Below are 18,422 nucleotides of genomic sequence, written 5' to 3' on the forward strand. Positions count from 1 at the left end.
AGGTCCAAGTTTCTCTGGGCCCAGCGTTCACTACATACCGGGTGTCCCAAAAAAAAGTTTACCCAGACAATTCCTTCGCAATTGTTGATTTTTAATCTGATTCGTATAAAAGTTGGCATGTTTGTAGTAAAAAACATGGCAAACACGAAAAACATAACAACGATCATTCATGATATAAAACATCTTTGGGAAAACGTTTTGCATAAAGACATCTAATTTGGACACATCTCACAGACGCTTCTCACAGTTTGTGGTTCAAACGGGACTCGATCATCATCGGACTAAAAACGATACCTATTGTTCACATTTGAAAAGCACTTGTAGCAAGAATAAATGACCAAAATGATTCCTGCATGGCTGAAATGAGTCACACAGCACTAAAAAATGTTGCCAATGATGTCTCCTCATGGGAGGCTGGTCAGCTTCAAAATCAAATGTCGACTAGACGCCCTGCTCTCCGCCTCAGGGCCTTAGTCCATGATATTCCTTCACGTAAGAAATTAAAAAAGAACTACGTCTATCATACTTTGTTAAGTTGGGCTGAATGGGTGAAGGGTAACCGCTCAAATTGAGGGTCACCCGCTCATTTGTTTCCATACGCTGCCATTGGTGCAGTGGACTGATAATCGGGTCTTCAAGGGGTCATGTCCCGCCTGCTACCGCTCACATGTGTCAGGATAATGACCCTCAACCGTACAAAAATCACGCAGCACTGAAGAACTGCGAATTCAGGACTGAAATTAAGCAGATTTCACAAGCAATGACAAAGCACCAGGATACCGTGCATCTTTCCACGCCGATGTGGCGCACGGGCTGTTATTTCGAGCACCTCCTCTAAGGAGAGTCGCCTGCAGGTGGGAACATATTTGGTGTCATTAGTTGTGCCATGTCACATGGAGTTGAATGGTGTGTCACTCGAGTTTGTCAGATGACCAGTACAGAAGTTATTGGCATTTAGCCGAGTAAACTTTTTATTGGGACGCATGGTAGATATTCCTCGCCGAATATCATTTCCTGTCGTCGTTGTCGCCGAATAACCCATCAAAAACAGCGACCCTGTTGCGGCGGTAGGGCCGCTCGCAGATGAACTCTGCGATGTTGTTGCAGGCCACGTCGTGCCAGACGGAGCGGCGCCGGGTGGGCGACTTGAGCGCCGCCAGGCAGAACTCGTTGCCGAACGCGTTATCGGGCTGCCGGCGGCCGAGCGGGCCGCTGGTGCCCCAATTGGTGTAGCTGCCCGGCGTGCCGATCGTCTGCCCCGTGCGCCACTGGAACCGTCGTCCGCGCCGCGTACCCGACGTCCATACGATCGGCAGCAGACGGCCGCTGTCTGCCAACGCGGAGAATCAGTGTCAATTATTGTACTCTACAGTTAGATACACGGTCAACATAACCGCAGCATGCAGCATCACAGTGTGAGCGGTGTCAGTTTCTCGCCACTTGGCGCTGTTCCACCGTCTGACTCACCGAGTCTGTCGAGCACGCTGTTGACGGCCCGGTCTTTGCGGAAGTTCTCGATGGAGACGAGCACCAGTCCGCGGCGGGCGCACTGGTAGGCCGCCTGGCGCCACGTGTACCGCCGGCCGCGTGTGGACGGCTCCAGGAACGAAATGAACCAGCGGTAGCGCCGCCGCCGCCGACCACCTGCCGACGCGCCGCCGCACCGCGTCAGGGGACACGACCTGCTCCGGCAGTGGACACTGAGCGCTGTGCACTTGTAAGGGTAAACACGTCGCACAAAACTATGCGTCTCGTTCAACAATTGGACGCCTCTGATCCCATTTTTAGCTCATGAGAGCTAAAAATGGGAATTTTTAAGCAAGTAAATTATCATAATGGCTAATGATGGATTGATATTTATCATAGACCACTACATACCACTATATACGGTATATAGTGGTCTATGTATTTATGCAATATTAATACATGCCCAGGTAACACTAAGCGGTACAGTTGCAGCCTGCAACTAACCTTCGGTCACCAGTTCGGAGCCGTCCTCGAGGTCATTGCCGGCCAGAGAGCTGGCCAGCGGCGCGTCCAGCAGGCCGGGGTCGCCGGCGGCCAGCTCACGCAGCGCACCCTCGTCGATGGTCACCGAGTCAGGGGTGATGGGGCCGCCGTCGGTGCGGAGGTCGAAGCCGTTCAGGCGAGAGTCGCTGCGCAGTCCGAGCGGGAGGCCGCCATCGGCCGGCGCCAGGCTGTCCTCGACGAGGAAGCTGCCCTGCTCGCTGATGTCGGTGCTGGAGGGGTCCAGCGGCAGGCCGCTGGCGCCGATCAGCGGGTTCACGTTGACGCTGGTGAGGCTGGGAGTGAGCAGGGTGTCCGCGGCCGCGCCGACCGCGCCGTCAGCGCCCAGCGGGCGGCGGTAGGGGTACTTCGGCGCCCCGTAGTGCTTCGGAGGGGGCTCATTGACGCTGTTGGCGTTGGCCAGAGCGATTACCGCGAAGAGAAGAACCGGGCGCCGCATCTGAAATGGACACACCATTTGGTCGTTTCCATCAGCTCAGGACAGTCAAATCCCTCCCTTCCGTGCTGGACGGGCAACTTTATCCCATGCGGATAACTCCCCGTGGAGCGCACCCCCGTAGCCTGAGCCGGGTCCGGTGAGCGCTTGGGGGGGGGGGGCTGAGTGGCCTGTTAACTGGATGGGCTCGGCCTCGACGACTCATTAGGATGCCCGCACAGATCAATGTCTCTTCCTAATTCTTATCAACCTTCCGGCTCTGAAGTGGTCTTGCTAGGCCAAAAGACCCGACCCCCTCTCCCCTCGAAAAAAAACACTAACAGCAGCAGCAACAACAACAACAACAACAACAACAACACAGCAGCAGCAACAACAACAACAACAACAGCAAATCTGAAATGGAGGGTCAGCTCGCTTAAAATGGACAGGTGAACTGCGACTGATTGAATCACAACGTTTGCAGTTAACAGTTAAATAAATGGAACAGCAGTAATCTTCCGTTTTTTTTTGCGGAGGCAATAATTATCGCTTAATGCAGTATTCATGATGGAAAATGATAATGCAATGCAAATGAATGCAAAATGCAACATGAATGCGTTGAACATCGCACGGGTCCTCGACCAGGTGACATAGAATAAAAATGAAAACTGTGACATACGTTATGTACTTTTATCACTGCAAAACAAAGACATATATTTCTTGCGGGAAAAATCTTTAAGTAGGAATCCCAAAAACTGTTCCCGTTTCCGCACAATTAAGTAAATTAATAAGCAAAATCATAGTAATATTAAGTTAACGTAACGATCGGAGAGCCGTTTACTGCAGTAGGCATTGGTAGCGCTCACCGTTCGATGTTGGTACTGAGCTGAGAATGCCACTCGGCTGCGCCCCGGCCGACTTTATATCCGTGGTCGTCATCTCCTGCTCTGCGGTTCCGATCACATCTGCAGCGCTGTGTAACATGGTTGACCTTCACAGGAGACACAGGTGATTTGAAGAAAAAGCAGTGATACTCCGATTTACTGTAGATATAGTTGTACGGTTAGACATCGGACATTGTTTGCAGAGTCCACTTACACTGCACCATTTATAATATGGCGAATCAGCTTAGGATTGTTCTATTTTTAGACATGACAGCTCACTAGCTAAGTGGCACTACCGGCGAACCAGCAACTCGCAAACTAACGGTACGTCTTCCGAAATTAACGTTTTGACACTTGGGTCGACGAGCGACCGGCCGGCCGCCGTCCTATCCGCTCCGGGCCAATGCCCTCCGCCTCTGCTAATCGCATGTCACCTCTGTGTGCTGCTAACACTGGTTTCTGCCTCTGCGGACTGTGAAGACATTCCGCGCATCGTGTCCGTGCGGAATTCGACAAACACCTAATGGGAGCCGTCAGCCGATTAGGTACCATCCTAACATGTGCGATAGTGCTAGAGTAGGTATGTAAAAAATCATACACATGGAGCTGTGAAGTAGTTTGTCACGCTTGGTATACTAATTGCTGATACAATCTCTATTTCGTGAGAAGTATCTCATTTCTCCACATTTTCAGTCACGCTGGCCATCTGCACCCGTACCCACACAGGTGTGTTCATCTTGTAAGATACGGCGCCAGTGCTGTTGGCTGTCTCCGTTACTAGCCAATTAACCCTAGAACGCCTAGGGGGGGGGGGTTGTATCAACCCCCCCCCCTGAGGTTTTTTCGAAGTGCACGCTAAACGGCTTGTCGTAGCGGGCTGAAATTTTCAATACCCTCTGGGGCAACCTTTGCGCATCTTTTGCCGAAAAAAAAAATTGATCGGGTCATGTCAGGTCACGGAGTTATGCCGTCATAAGAGGTACAGCCTCCGGCCGACAGTTACCAAACGTGTGCGCCGAATCCCTAGGTTTTCTGCCGGTGATACCCACATTGTTTGATGGATCATGATGAAACTTCCCATGCATGTTGGGGCAAGCATTGGCTATCGTGTGGTGCAAGAAAATTGACCGGGTCAGGTCAGGTCACGGAGCTATGACGTCACAAGAGGAACAGCGTCCGGTACTATTTTTGAAAAGCGCCCGAACCACTATTTTGCTAATTCTTGTCACCTCAATGGGAATATGCAGCAATATTAGCTTCTATAGGGAGCAAATGGACCTCCCAACTCCAAAAATACAATCAGATTTCAAAAATTTAAATTTTGATTTTTCGAATTTCTGCCGCCGACTGTGACCTTGCCGACTTCCGGCGCTCCCAACGCGCCATTTTTAGAGCTAGGGAAACGAAATACATACCAAACGATAGAGAATTGATCAAGGAACACGATAGTGAAGGTTTCAAGTCGATATCTCCCACCGTTTTGCCGCAATCGCCGCGGAAAGTTGAAAAAGTTTGATTTTTTCGGGAAATTTGACCTTTGACCGGTCATAAGTAGGTCAAATGTTGACCTAGGACCAAAAAATATACCACCAATCGCGAGATCTCGTTGAGAGCAATCCGTTGGTTTTTTCCGCTAAGCTCTACGACCTTCCGTTTCGAAACGCCAGGGGGGGGGGTCGTAACAACCCCCCCCCCCCCTGGTCGTTCGTGTTATGAGAAATGGCCTGGTCGTGCGAGGGTTAACCCTCGCCCGCACATGCCATTTTCCCATCCTAGAACGCACATGGGGGGGTGGTTGCCACCCCCCCCCCCCGCGCCATTTCGTTCCTGTTGGAGATAGAGCTTAGCGGTAAAGACCAAAAAGATTCTTTGGGAAGAGACGAATCCAATGATACCCAGTTTTACCTTCTCAGGTCAGTCATTGACCTTCCAGGTCAGGTCAATCTAAAAAATGTTGCTGTTTTGGGTCACCGTTGGATATCAAGTGCGCTGCTTATCAAATACCGATGACGATGCTGTTTTCTGGTGCCAAGCCAGCTAGAACCTCTTTGTCACACTACCCGACCAGAATTTTGCTGCTGAGGTCATTTCAGGTCATGCTAGGTCAAGGTCAATTATATGTGTTTGTATGTCTGTGTGTGTCTGTGTGTATACTGATGTGTGCACCGATTGTTTTTTGGGTCCATATTACATGAAGTCATGATCTGAGAAGCTTTTACCAAAAATGCAGTCAAAAAACTTCACAAAAAGTAAATTCAGCTTGCCTAAAACGCAATTATCTTAGATGACCTAGGTTGACCTTGACCCTGACCTTGACCCCTGTACATCGTCGAACAACATGTTCCATGATAGGTGGGAGGTAAGACTGGCAAAAAAGGCCGAAATCAGGGTGTCAAAAGCTCACAAGGCCCATGGCAAACGCAAGATGTTGAGAATTGGCCATTTGGGTCATGACATGACCTGAAAAACAAGGTCATATCTCCGAAACCAAAAATCACAGAAACTTGAAATTTTCAGTGGACATCAAGAAAGGATAGAGGAGCAGCTATACGAAAAACAGCCTTCTAGCTCTAAAAATGTTGAGTGCAGAGCAGAAAGACTACCTGGGGGGGGGGGGTGGCAACCCCCCCCCCCCCCCATGTGCGGGCGAGGGTTAAAGTAATCACGGTCAGCCATGACCCTGGCAATGGCAGGACGGTTAGCGAGCCGCACCTCTCTTAGGATCCGGCGGCAGGGGAGGTAACGGCAGTGCTAAATGCCATCGCCAGAGTTATGTAGGGGAAGGTGGGGAAAGATGCCCAGGGGTTTGTAATGCCATATATATTATTCGAAAATGGCGTCCGAAAAGCAACAACTTGGAGTTACAACGGAAGCCGACATCATTTTCTCCACAAAATGCCACACTTCGTGCTTGAAATATGATAACTTTTTTTTTGCTATTAATCACTTTCTTGAAGTACCTAGTGCAAGTGGGCATCTTATCCCAGAGGGTGGGAAAGACGCCCCCTGGCATTGGGAAGATGCACCTCCTTAGTATAAGTGACATAAATGGGCATGTAAATTGCGTGAACGAATCAGTTTCCTTCTAGCCTTTGGTAGACACTTAAACACCATCATAATGCCATGGTGTGACAAAAGTGGAAATAGCCGCCCGGCTTTAGTTCGCCAGCCTTGTCAATAGATTGCAGTACCACAATATGGGCAGCGGATCGTGCAACTGACGTCAAATTTTCGTTATCTGCTAAGGATTGAATGGCGGATCTTGTCATGCAAGAATCAAGTAAATCGGTCCACAACTTTTCTAGCAACAGAGATATGAAGTCAAACACCCTGCCAGAGCGGCGGCGCGGCGGCCGGCGGCAGCCGTTACGCGCCGCCTTGGAGACTGGCGGCGCTGAACGGTTCCGAATTGGCACTGCACTAAAACCTGTTAACTGCTTGGAATAGTTATTATAGCAAAATTTTCATTCAAGTGAGGAATAACCAAGGGCAGGAAGTATGTATGCTTGTGTGCGTACTATGTAAGCCAAGAAACTGCATTAGCAGATACTCGCTAATATTAGATCCAGCCAAGTCCAAACGCATTCCAGGTGATGTGTTTCTGATGGGTCAACAATATTTATCGTTCGAGGGCGGATACAGTTTTAACAATACAAAAAATATTTTTGCACAGCTCTATTCCTTGAATAATTCTCTTCAACGCCTCATTCCTAGTTAAGCGAATTAGCCCACCCTGGTTGAATAAATAAGGCGATTTTGCCACAAGGTCGGGGAAAACCGACCGAAAACGGCCGCGCTCAACGTTAATTTGGGCATACAGACTCTTAACCCTCGCCGGACCTATTGGTTTTCTACATACGCGCCGGCCGAGGGGGGGGGCGGGTACGACCCCCCCTCGCCGTTTCGCCCCTGGTGGAGCTAGCGCGTCGCGGAAAAAACGAGCGTGTGCGCCGTTACGAGACGCAGAGATTGGTACCCGATTTTAAGGTCCTAGGTCAACCGGTGACCTCTGAGGTCAGGTCAAGTGCCCCAGGGTACGGTTCAGTTTTTGGTGAATAACTTCGCAAAAAACGGCCGAAGAGCCGCGATTTTGGCAGCATCGTGTTCGCCTTGCTCAGGCGCGTCGAATGATATACTTTTTGTTCGGGTCAGGTCAACTTAGGGTGTTGACCTCAGGTCAAGGTCAGGTCAGCACCCCCAGGTCACGAAGTTGGTCGAAAGAGGTCATGTCGCATATCATTCGATTCGGCAGGTCTTCCTGAGTCCATTGGTGGCTTTCCCGACTCGCTAGCTCAATTTGATCGGGAGTTATTGACGAAAAACTAATATGACCTTGATGACGTCATAAATGACGTCACGGAAGGTCAACATTGCAAAAGTGACGCATCTAACCTTGCAAAGAGTGCATCAAATCACGATTCTATGTGCTTGAGATAGTTGGAGATCGTTTCCGGCGCCAGAATAGCAGTTTGAATTTTTCCCCATTGACTTATAATGGTGAGGTCACGAAAATGACCTGACCTCATATGACCTTTAGGAAAAATCCGAGATATACAAGTTGTGAGACTCATAATGGATACTAGATCCTGCAAGTTTCATTTCCCTGTGACATCTCCTCTGGCAGTGAGGGCGTTGCGAAGTTGCGACAAGTTGCGACCGTGCAGAGGTTCACTTATGACGTCATAGGTCAGTGACCTGACCTGACCCAAAAATGCGGTTGGTGTCAAAAGATGCGGCTTGGATCAAAGGTCAGGTATGCCAAGTTTCAGCTCTCTATCGCCAGCGTGTTCGGAGCTATCGCGAAAAAACCCTATGGGGGGGGCGGCACCCGCCCCCCCCCTCGGCCGGCGAGGGTTAAAAACTCGCATTGGGCGGGTAGGGTTTCCCAGGTATTGGCTCCAAAACACCGTATTCGGCTCCCGAATACGTCCAAGTGACCCGCCTCGTTCCTAGTTAAGCTCTAAATCAGATCAAGCGACTCATAGGGAGCGAAAAAGCGACAAAAAGCATGAATTTCCCTATGGTGGCGGGCTGCCGGGTTGCCAGACGGCGCACCGGCTATTTCCACTTTTGACACACCATGGCATAGGCGCGGGAACCGGGGGGGGGGGAGGCAGTGGGGGCAGCTTGTCCCCCCCCCAACTCTGGGGCTGGGGGGGCGGTGCCCCCACAACTTGCAAATGTTTTCTTTTTTTGTTGAAAAAGCCAAGGGATGAAAAATAGGTGGCTTAAAACCGAAAAAAAAACTAGACTTGGGGGTACGGCTCTCGCGATATTAAGCGGTAGGTTTTGCACTTTTACATTTCCGGTTACCTATATCTCAGAAACATAGGCGGCAACGGGGAGAGCACCGGGGCGCCACTCAGGGCTGCGGAGTCGATGGATTTTCGGCGACTCCGACTCCGACTCCGACTCCGGCTTTCAAAAACCAGCTCCGACTCCGACTCCGACTCCGGGCAGAATTGTCGACTCCGACCGACTCCAACTCCCGACTCCGACTCCGCAGACCTAGCAGGGCTGCGGAGTCGACAGATTTTCGGTGACTCCGACTCCGACTCCGGCTCGGGTTTCTAAAATCGACTCCGACTCCGACTCCGACTCCGGTCACAACTGTCGACTCCGACCGACTCCGACTCCGACTCCGACTCCGACTCCGCAGCCCTGCGGCCGTGGCCCCCTTTGATTTTGGCATTTTAACATTAGCCCTATGGGAGTTGCATGGAAAGAATGGGACCAAAGTCGGACGTGCCCCCTTAACCCGCGCCCCACTGGGGTCTATGTATAACATCGCCGATCACCACCGGGGTCATCACTGGGGTCTAGACATCACTGGGGTCTATGTATATGTATAACTGGGGGGGGGGCTATTCATAGCCCCCTCCTAAATCCGAAACTACTGGGCCGATCGTCAAAATTCAAACGGCATCTGATAGCCCCGGAAAAACTGTCGAGCGAAACCTAATTTCATTGACCTCGAGGTCACCGATGACGTCACAGGTCAGGTCAAAGTAAAAATTGCCGATATTTGGCTTGTTCATTTTTTGGGCTCTAACTGCCGTCTTACAAGTCAGATCAGGCTGATTTTTGGTTTACAAACTCGTGAACAGATGCTTTAGATACCCTGAGGGTACGAAACTTGTACTTTGATTTTCAGGTCAGGGTCAGGTCATCATAGGTCACGAAAATCTTATGTCATAAGTCGGTCACGTGACACATGTTTTATGGTCCATGCAGGCCATAGATTTCTAATTCGGTGTCACCTGTGTCATTTGAGGCCATTTTCATCTGAATATAGCCGAGGTCAGGTCACTTTCAGGTAAAAAAGGTCAAATTTCAAAGGTGAAATTTTTTAACAACAAACATGTCTATCAGATGCATTTTGAGCTCAGGAACACGATGATGCTATTTATATTGGTGTACGATGTCAAATTCATACGGAAAAATTGATTTGAAAAATATAAAATTGTTACCTTTTTTGCTATAATGCGTATAACTTGGCCATGTTTGAAGATATCTGGCTAAAACTTGCTAGAGTAAGTCATAAGCATGTGTTCTATCACATATATTCCGGTTTTTTCGAAAAGTCAATTCTTTTTTTAAAGATGAAAATACAAATTTTGTGTTTTAATTAATATATATAACTTTCGAAATTTTCAAAATTTCGAAAATTCGAGATAACAGTTTGATAGCGCAGCTCATTTTGAGTCCTCTCATGCAAAGACATTGGATCTAGCTCAAAAACTGAGCTCTTGGGAGTGATTCCCGTGGTTCAATGTTTTGCGTCGAAATCGGCCGAACATGACGTCACTCTGACGTCATTTCCGGCCGACCTATGATAGATACGAGGTTCAAATTTTGAAACAAGGTGTCAAATTGATGCAGCCTAAGGTACTGAAAGTATGGCGGCGATACATTTATTGGTTTAGAAGTTATTGCAGAAAACGAGAGTGGGGGCTATGAATAGCCCCCCCCCCCCCAGTGGGGCGCGGGTTAATTGAAGGATATCAAGTGCGCTGCTTATCATATACCGATGACGATGCCGTTTTCTGGTGCCAAGCCAGCTAGAACCTCTTTGTCACACTACCCGACCAGAATTTTGCTGCTGAGGTCATTTCAGGTCAAGTTAGGTCAAGGTCAATTATATGTGTTTGTATGTCTGTGTGTGTCTGTGTGTATACTGATGTGTGCGCCGATTGTTTATGTGTCCATATTACATGAAATCATGATCTGAGAAGCTTTTACCAAAAATGTAGTCAAAAAACTTCACAAAAAGTAATTTCCGCTTGCCTAAAACGCAATTATCTTAGATGACCTAGGTTGACCTTGACCTTGACCTTGACATCTGTACATCGTCGAGCAGCATGTTCCATGATAGGTGGGAGGTAAGACTGGCAAAAAAGGCCGAAATCAAGGTGTCAAAAGCTCACAAGGCCCGTAGCCAACGCAAGATGTTGAGAATTGGCCATTTGGGTCATGACATGACCTGGAAAACAAGGTCATATCTCCGAAACCAAAAACCACAGAAACTTGAAATTTTCAGTGGACATCAAGAAAGAATAGAGGAGCAGCTATACGAAAAATCAGCCTTCTAGCTCTAAAAATGTTGAGTGCAGAGCAGAAAGACTACCTGGGGGGGGGGTGGCAACCCCCCCCCCCCCCCCATGTGCGGGCGAGGGTTAAGACGACGAAGATATGCCTGAAGTACACTAAATTTTCTAGGTGCAAAACCTTATACCGCTAAAACCCGCGAGACCTGTACCTTAGATTGATCCCTATTATGGTGTGCCCCCCCCCCCCGTCTGAAAGTAGTTCCCGCGCCCCTGTGTAGGGGAGAGTGGGGCACATTCGTTCATGGGGCACATTCGTTTTCAGCAGTTTATGGGAACACGAGTGACTGCACGAGCTCAAGGTAAATTATGGAAATATGTCTATCATTGCCGCCCTTCGTTCACCGTAGAAGACAACACTGTACCTGCTGTCATGCTTGATAAAAACGCAAATTTGTAATATTAGTGAGCCTTCCAAACTTATATCATCCATTTTCGTGATCCTGACTCGGAAATGTGGTTCAGCTTTTCAAAATTGGGGGCGAAGAAACTCACTCTATTCACGGAACTGCTGCAAACCTGTTTGTTGACAAAGTGTCATTTTTTTCAACAAGAAATTTTGAAATATATTACAAATAACGTTGTGGGGCAGGTTCGTGTACGCACTGCCTGGGGGCACATTCGTGTATATTTTTTTAGTTTTTGCGATTTATGACTTTATCTGTAGCAGGACACTAAAGAGATCTGTAGTAGGTTTCACTCATGACGCTCGCCTGACTCAGTCTCGGCTGCTTGCGACGTCGTGACGAGTAATTCACGCGAACTTGGCGAGGTCACGGAGGCCGGCAGTTGGCATATTCTTGTTGGCTAGCCCATTCTTTCTACATATGTTGTGCAATTCTTGTCGAAAGGAATCAAGTGAAATGACCCCCTGCCAATTTCCTTTGGTAAATTTCTGGTAATGCCCGGTAATTTCTCGAACTTTGCAGGGTGCACGGAAGAGCCCCATCCCTTGCACGAATGTGCCCCGTAGGTGGGGCAGTTTCGTGCAAACGTTCAGAGTTATTAAAAGTCATTTTTTCAAATAGAAGCAATAATTTTAGAGGATAACTTTCAAGAGGAAAATATTGCAATAGTTCCTTTCCATACTACAATCAACAATTTTGCCGTTGCACTAGTCAAAGAACAGATATATGGATTTATCCATTTTTTGCACGAATGTGCCCCACTCTCCCCTACACGGGTGACAAAGTTGCAAAAAAGTGATTTGAGGTTGGGTCATTCGAAGTGACCTGGTGACCTGACCTTTAAAGGTAGGAGGTTCAAACTTACACACCATGTGTAAAATTAATGAGAGAAAAGTCGTGCTAAATTTCGGGGCGCTACGCGCTGCAGTTTTCCCGCTATTCACAAAAAATATCAAGGGGGCGGGTAACCGCCCCCCCCCCCGTCGTTGCGCGGGTCTTATGGTCTTCATGAGGCTTGAGGGCCCTCAACACCATCGTGGGGACATAAGATGCCAGCGCGGCCCATGGAGCCAGCGTGGGAGGCCCCAAGGGATGCTGTGAGGGGTCTTGGAGCCATTAATGGGGCCCATAGAGGCCGTCGTGAGGGCTCTCAGAGTCAGATGCTACCCAAAATGTCGATGTATGGGCCGAGAGACCGGCATGGGGAGCACCTGACCGTATTGCACTCTCGATAGTCCCAAATAGCCTTTTGTCTCTCATCACAAGTATGTACTAAATGGTTCGACAGGTTCCTTGAAGGGCAGCCTACGGATTTAGGGAGGCGTCTTTCCGATCAGACCAGGGGGCTTTTTCCCCAAGGTGCCCAATTAGCAATTAATTAGTACAATTTGTTAGCACTTTTCCAGATAGCCATTTTGTTTGTCATGCCTTTTTATACCTACGGTCAAATTTTTGAGTCGCTTAGTTGAAACTCTGATTTTCTGCGATTTTTCTCCGTAAACAGCTTTTTCGTCGAAAAATCGCCGAACATGACCTCAGTTTGACCTCTATAGCTCGTGACCTGAGATGACCTGGGACCTAATTTTTTTCAGAAGTTGTGTAAAATTGACTGTCTGGAGAGATACTGAAAGTTTCAAGTCGAAATTCGCAGCCGTTTTTGAGTTATCTGCGAAAAACCACAGGGGAGCACTTTGCCCCCCCCCCCACCCCACAACGGGTCGCGGGAAACGACTTAACCCTCGCCAGGTGAGGGCCTTTTTCATAACGCGGACAGCGAAGGGCCGGTGGTATATGACCCCCCTATTGGCTCCTACGGCACTTGAAACGCCAAAGTTACAGGGTAGGTGACAGGGTAGGTGGGCCTAGGAGATCTCGCGGCTCGCCTCTGTGCAAATTTGGTTGCTCTAGGTCAAATTTAGGGTTTTTGGGGGGGGGGGCATAAATGCAAAGGTTTCGCGAAAACATGTCAAACGATTTTCGCTTACCTACATCTTTTTATCTAGTAAAAATAGAGCAAAAATAAAAACACTAGTGAACTCACGACGTCCGTGTACATCGAATGATAAAGGTACTTTGATACCAATTTAATTAAGTTAACTTAAAATTTGCTTAGAATTAAATGAATTCAAAGCATTTAATTAAGTTCAATTAATTAAAGTGCATCATATCCCATAGCATTCGAATCGCCTGATCGCAGGGAACGCAATGACACCATTTTTGAAGCCCTAGCCTCATTGTGTGCTAAGTTAGTAGCAGAAACGTAATTTGACCTTATAAGGTCAAATTAGTCAACTATAGTTGACCTCAGTTGACCCGACCCTGGCCTTCTTGCAGCTAACAGCTTGCAATTTTTCATCTTATTTTTTTGGAGGTCAAAATAAAAAAAACAAATTTCGAGATGACAGTTTAGTAGCCCTGGTAATTCTACACCTTTTATGTCTTAAACGTTTTTCTTTTCCCGCGGAACCTTTTTTGGGTCGAAAATGGCAGAACATGACGTCACTCTGACGTAATTTGCGGCCAGTCTATCATAGCCTTTAGAAGAAGAAAAAATTGGTCACAATGTGTAAAATTGATGCCCGGGAGGGTACTGAATGTTTGATGACGATCGGCGCAGCGGCTCTAGAGCTGCCTAATATCGAAAAGCCTGGAGAGTGGAGGGGGGGGGGGGGGCAAAATAGCAACCCACCGCGGGATAAAGGGTAAACCCGTAGAAATAGGTGCTGTGGTTTTCCTGAGTTTTTTTTTGCGAAGGGTCAAGTTGAAATTTGTCCTCTGGCCAAGGGTTTACCTCACCCCCCCCCCAAAAAAAAATGCATCATTTATCGCGCCGGAGCAAGGCAAACATGAGGAATGAGGATGCACTTAGTAGCAGCTCTGCGAACATTTTTAGTGTCTAGTGAAGCTAAATGCCAAAAGTCAAGGGTCAATTGACCTGATCCGAGGGTCACTTGACCTGACCTAAGAGTTCACCGGTTGACTGGCCACAGGTTCTGTGGCCAGTTAAAACGGGCGCTGGCGCTGCGAATCGTGACGGCGCACAGTTCACACGCTCGTTTTTCCGGGCGAAGCTCTAGCTCAGCTAGCTGATGTAGGGGCGAATTAGTGAGAGAGAGGCATTAGCGTCGCCACGGGGGGGGGGCAAGCGGGGCAGCTTGCCCCCCAGCCTCGGACCGGGCACCCCCTGAGATCGATACAGATCCGATGAGATTTTGGAGTCGGGAAAAAATGGGGGTACCTTTCTGAGAATGCCTGTGAGGTCAGACTCGGTTAGAGCGTGCTATTCAAACCAGAGTCAGAGTCGCAGTCGCCAAAATCTTCAAGACTCCGACTCCACACTCGGAAATGTCAATTCTGTGATTCATTCAATGTTCCTAGTTGGTTTTTTATTACATTCTATAGCTGATTTTCATAAGTTTTGGAGTTCTGACACATAATTTCGTTCAAGCGTGACACGAAATCTTCGGGGCCTTTCTCAATTCTCGTCAAATGTCTGCGACAGGCTCAAGTACCGTTCAAGTGCCGCAGGGCTCATGAGCTTGCTTTTCACACAGGCACCTAAGGAGCTCCACTGAGCTCTAAGAAGCTTGCAGAGGGCCCAAACCGGCCTCTGAGAGTCCCGCTGGTGTCCGTGTTCTCTGAGGGCCCATACAGGGATCTTTGAGTACCGTATACATACGTAGAACTCTGAAGGGCCATACGAATCTTTGAGAATGCCTTCGAAAATTTCTGAGAACCTTAACTGGCCTCTGATAGTTCAGCCGAACTTTTGAGGCGACAGACTTTTCTGACCCCAAGCCGGCATCTGAAGCGTCACAACTCACGTGTCCCTCTGAGAGCCGCAACACATGTTACTTATGTTCCTACGTAAGGTCCTTATTGATTCGACACAGACCCCGACGGTTCACACTGTTATCCGAGGGCTCCAGGCTCACCCTGGGCCTAGTCTCTTAGCGTCTGCCACCCACACTAGCTTCTGAGGGCCCCAACTTGGGCTCGGAAAACCCTAAAGCACCACATGCACGTACATATTTGGGGTGACCCACGCCGATCTCCGGGATCCTAAGCAGGCTTCTGAGAGTCCACACTGACCCTGAGTGGCCTGAAATGGCCTGGAAGTCCCAAGCCTATCTCTAAGGGATCCCTTGCCGCTATGCCGTGCGTATCAGTTTGGTTCCGTTACGCATTTTTTGTTCGCGTTTGCAGCGCTTTCCTTTACACGAAAAACGAGAAATTTTTTGTTCACACTCGAGTGAACAAAACAGTTCCTCTCACTGGAGCAAAGATGAATTACTTCTGATTCGCACTTCCGACATTCACTCTCAGTCTCCGCCGAATGCCCAACTTAGCTACAATCGGCGGCTGGGATGAGCCCTATGCATGGGCGTAGGAACCTCACGAAAAGTGGGGGGGCCAGCGAAACTTCAATGTCACTTTGTGGGAGCCCCAATACCCCTATGAAGAAATTCTTTGCAGTTTTGTGCTCATCTCACCTTGCTGAATCATTTCCTGCTCTTAGTTTTGTATTTAAATAAAAAATAAAGATTTTACTTTAAAAAATGGCTAAAAAGTGGGGGGGGGGCCATGGCCCCCCCGGCCCCCCCTGTTCCTACGCCTATGGCCCTATGCATTTCACGTAAAACCTCTGGATGCATGCGTGAATGGAGGTTTTAGCAGGGTGATCGGATTAAATGGAGCGTTTTTCACCTTTTTACTGGGTAATGAATAATGATCATGAGCGACGAGCGTCTGCACAGGGGCCCTCTGTCGGTTATCGCAGCCACTGCAATTCTACCGGTCGTTTTTGTCCAGAAATTTCAAAATTTCGAATTTTTCAGTAAAAAATTGTATGTCATAGCTAGAAGGAAAACGTTGTCACCATCGGATTCCTCGCACTATTGTGCGTCGAATGATAGGTAAAACGAGTGACCGACTAGGGAAAGGCAAGAATAAGATTTAACACAAAAGTTGATTTTGCCCCCCCCCCCCAACCGAAAATCCCTGGCGACGCCTATGGAGAGAGAGGGTCCACATCTCCCTTCCCATCCCCCAACCCCTCGACCGGGAGGATATGCAGAAAACCAATTGATCCGGCGAGGTAAAGGGAAAATTATCCAGAAGATGAAAACATTGAAAGGTATGAAGTAGTTTTGTTGCCGTGGCTACCAAATTTAGTCATCCATTGCGCTATTGAGACGTCTGCAAAATGCGATTAATGTTCGTTTTTATCAAAATTTAGCAAGTGTAGCGCAAATTACGAAAAAATAGCGAATCATCGACAAGTATTGGCTAATTCACGCTGTGCATTATTTACAAAGAATAATACTATACCTTATCTCTTTGATTGACAATCATTGACAATGTGATCAATGTGACAACATGGATGAAGTATTCCTGGATAGGACACTCCCTATTCCCCAACACTAGCGCCGGCGACCAAGCGGCCGCCCTGGTGGCGGAGCTCCGAAACATCGGCGGCGAGTGCGCCGGCGGCCGCCGCACCGGCTTGCGTGCTAAAAACGTGGTAATGGAGGGCGAAGTTAGCGGACTTTAGCTCATAAGACACAATTTCAGACACTTTAAAGGAAACAGTCCACTTTCCTGAAATCAGTATTTTGCTATTGATTTATGATTTTTTATGCTCAAAATAATCATGAAATAAGATAAAACCTTTTTGTAAAAACAATTATTTTCTATATTTTAATATAGGACGAACTATATTATATGTAAAATAATGTTTGACGCGGAAGCTTATTACGCATTGACCAATCATATTGCGTAGCTCAAACCTACGCATACTGCATTGGCTGTAAGCAGCACGCTGATTGGCTGACGATGACGTGGCTGCATTCCTGTGCAAGGCACGCATTCCTCTACAAGGCACTCTTTTCGGAACGAGAAATGGAATATCTTCGTCTAGGGTGATCGTTGAGCCGTAAAAGCTCCTGATTTGTGCTAGTCTCAGCTCAAGCTACGAAACTGCTATTCCAGCTCAAAACCCCATGTTAAAAGTGAACTATTTCCTTTAAACATAATTTTTAGTCCTTTCTTATCATTATTATGGCTCCGTTTAGTCACTATCACATACGGAATCATTACCTGATGCCCATAAACTGAGCCGGTATTCTTGACTTGCCGATGCAATTTATCATCAAATATCATCGTTCCTCGGCAGTCAAACAAGTTCCTATTGATGATTTAATACAAATATCAACTTATTTTCATGTTATCGCATAAAACTTAACTTTATTCCAACATTGGCTCTTCAGCTGTAATCACGAACCCTCACTTGTCAGCAGAATTTAAGCAACTTCTTAATTCAAAACTGGGAAAAGAATATTTCCATGACATTCCTCAATTCCTGTTCTACCAGGTTCACAAAAATTTTCATCAAAATCGGTTATAGGTAAGTAATAAACGACAAAAGTATACAAAAAGACACGCTCCGCCCATAGCCCGCAATGCTAAAATGGCGCCAGCGCCCTCGCCGTCGGGAAATCCGCCGCCGCCGCCGGGTGGTCGGAAAATCGGCGGAGTGTCCCATCCAGGAATACCTAATCCATGGTGACAATGTGATCTTGATGTGAATCAGGCCCATGTCGTCCCCTATCTCCGCGTGTGTCCACTAACACGAATGACGTCACGCATGTGGGCGGAGCTATGGGCGGAGCCTAACGCACGCGGCAGTCCAAGCCGCCATATTTGAATTTATATTTTAATAGAATCTTGCCGATATTTTGGGTGAAGTCAATTTATATGGATAAATTGGTGACAGTTTAGCTATACGAATAATAATTTATTATGGATGTGCGTATATTCAGCTTGGATTTGCAATTAAAGTTCCGCACCGCATAGATTCGAACTCGGGACCTTTGGAATACTGCGCGGGCACGCTAACCACTACACTACCGCGACCGCGCGGCAGCTGGCGGCAGGGAGGCTGCGGAGACATGAGGGGACATTTTACGCTTTTGTGAAAAAAAGCAAAAGATTTAGCGAAAAACACGTAATAGATAACTTGCAGAAAATTGTCTGCTCTTTCAGATAAGATACTAAGGTTTGATATATCTTGTGCAGACTT

At 47.9% G+C, this 18,422-nt stretch overlaps 1 protein-coding gene across 1 annotated transcript; it reads right to left on the bottom strand.

Annotated features, from left to right (window-relative positions):
* Nucleotides 1-802: 802 nt before the first annotated feature.
* On the bottom strand, nt 803-16,779 carry LOC122390986. The gene is made up of 5 exons (XM_043384489.1): nt 16,673-16,779; nt 3,310-3,416; nt 1,972-2,467; nt 1,468-1,644; nt 803-1,330 (listed from the first exon to the last, which is right to left on the bottom strand). The coding sequence occupies exons 3-5, from the start codon at nt 2,465-2,467 to the stop codon at nt 1,008-1,010; spliced, it is 996 nt and encodes a 331-aa protein (XP_043240424.1). The 5' UTR covers nt 3,310-3,416; nt 16,673-16,779; the 3' UTR covers nt 803-1,007.
* Between the last annotated feature and the right edge of the window lie 1,643 nt (nt 16,780-18,422).

Source organism: Amphibalanus amphitrite, unplaced genomic scaffold, assembly GCF_019059575.1.
Source record: "Amphibalanus amphitrite isolate SeventyFive unplaced genomic scaffold, NRLGWU_Aamphi_draft 000021F_arrow, whole genome shotgun sequence".
NCBI lineage: Eukaryota > Metazoa > Arthropoda > Thecostraca > Balanomorpha > Balanidae > Amphibalanus > Amphibalanus amphitrite.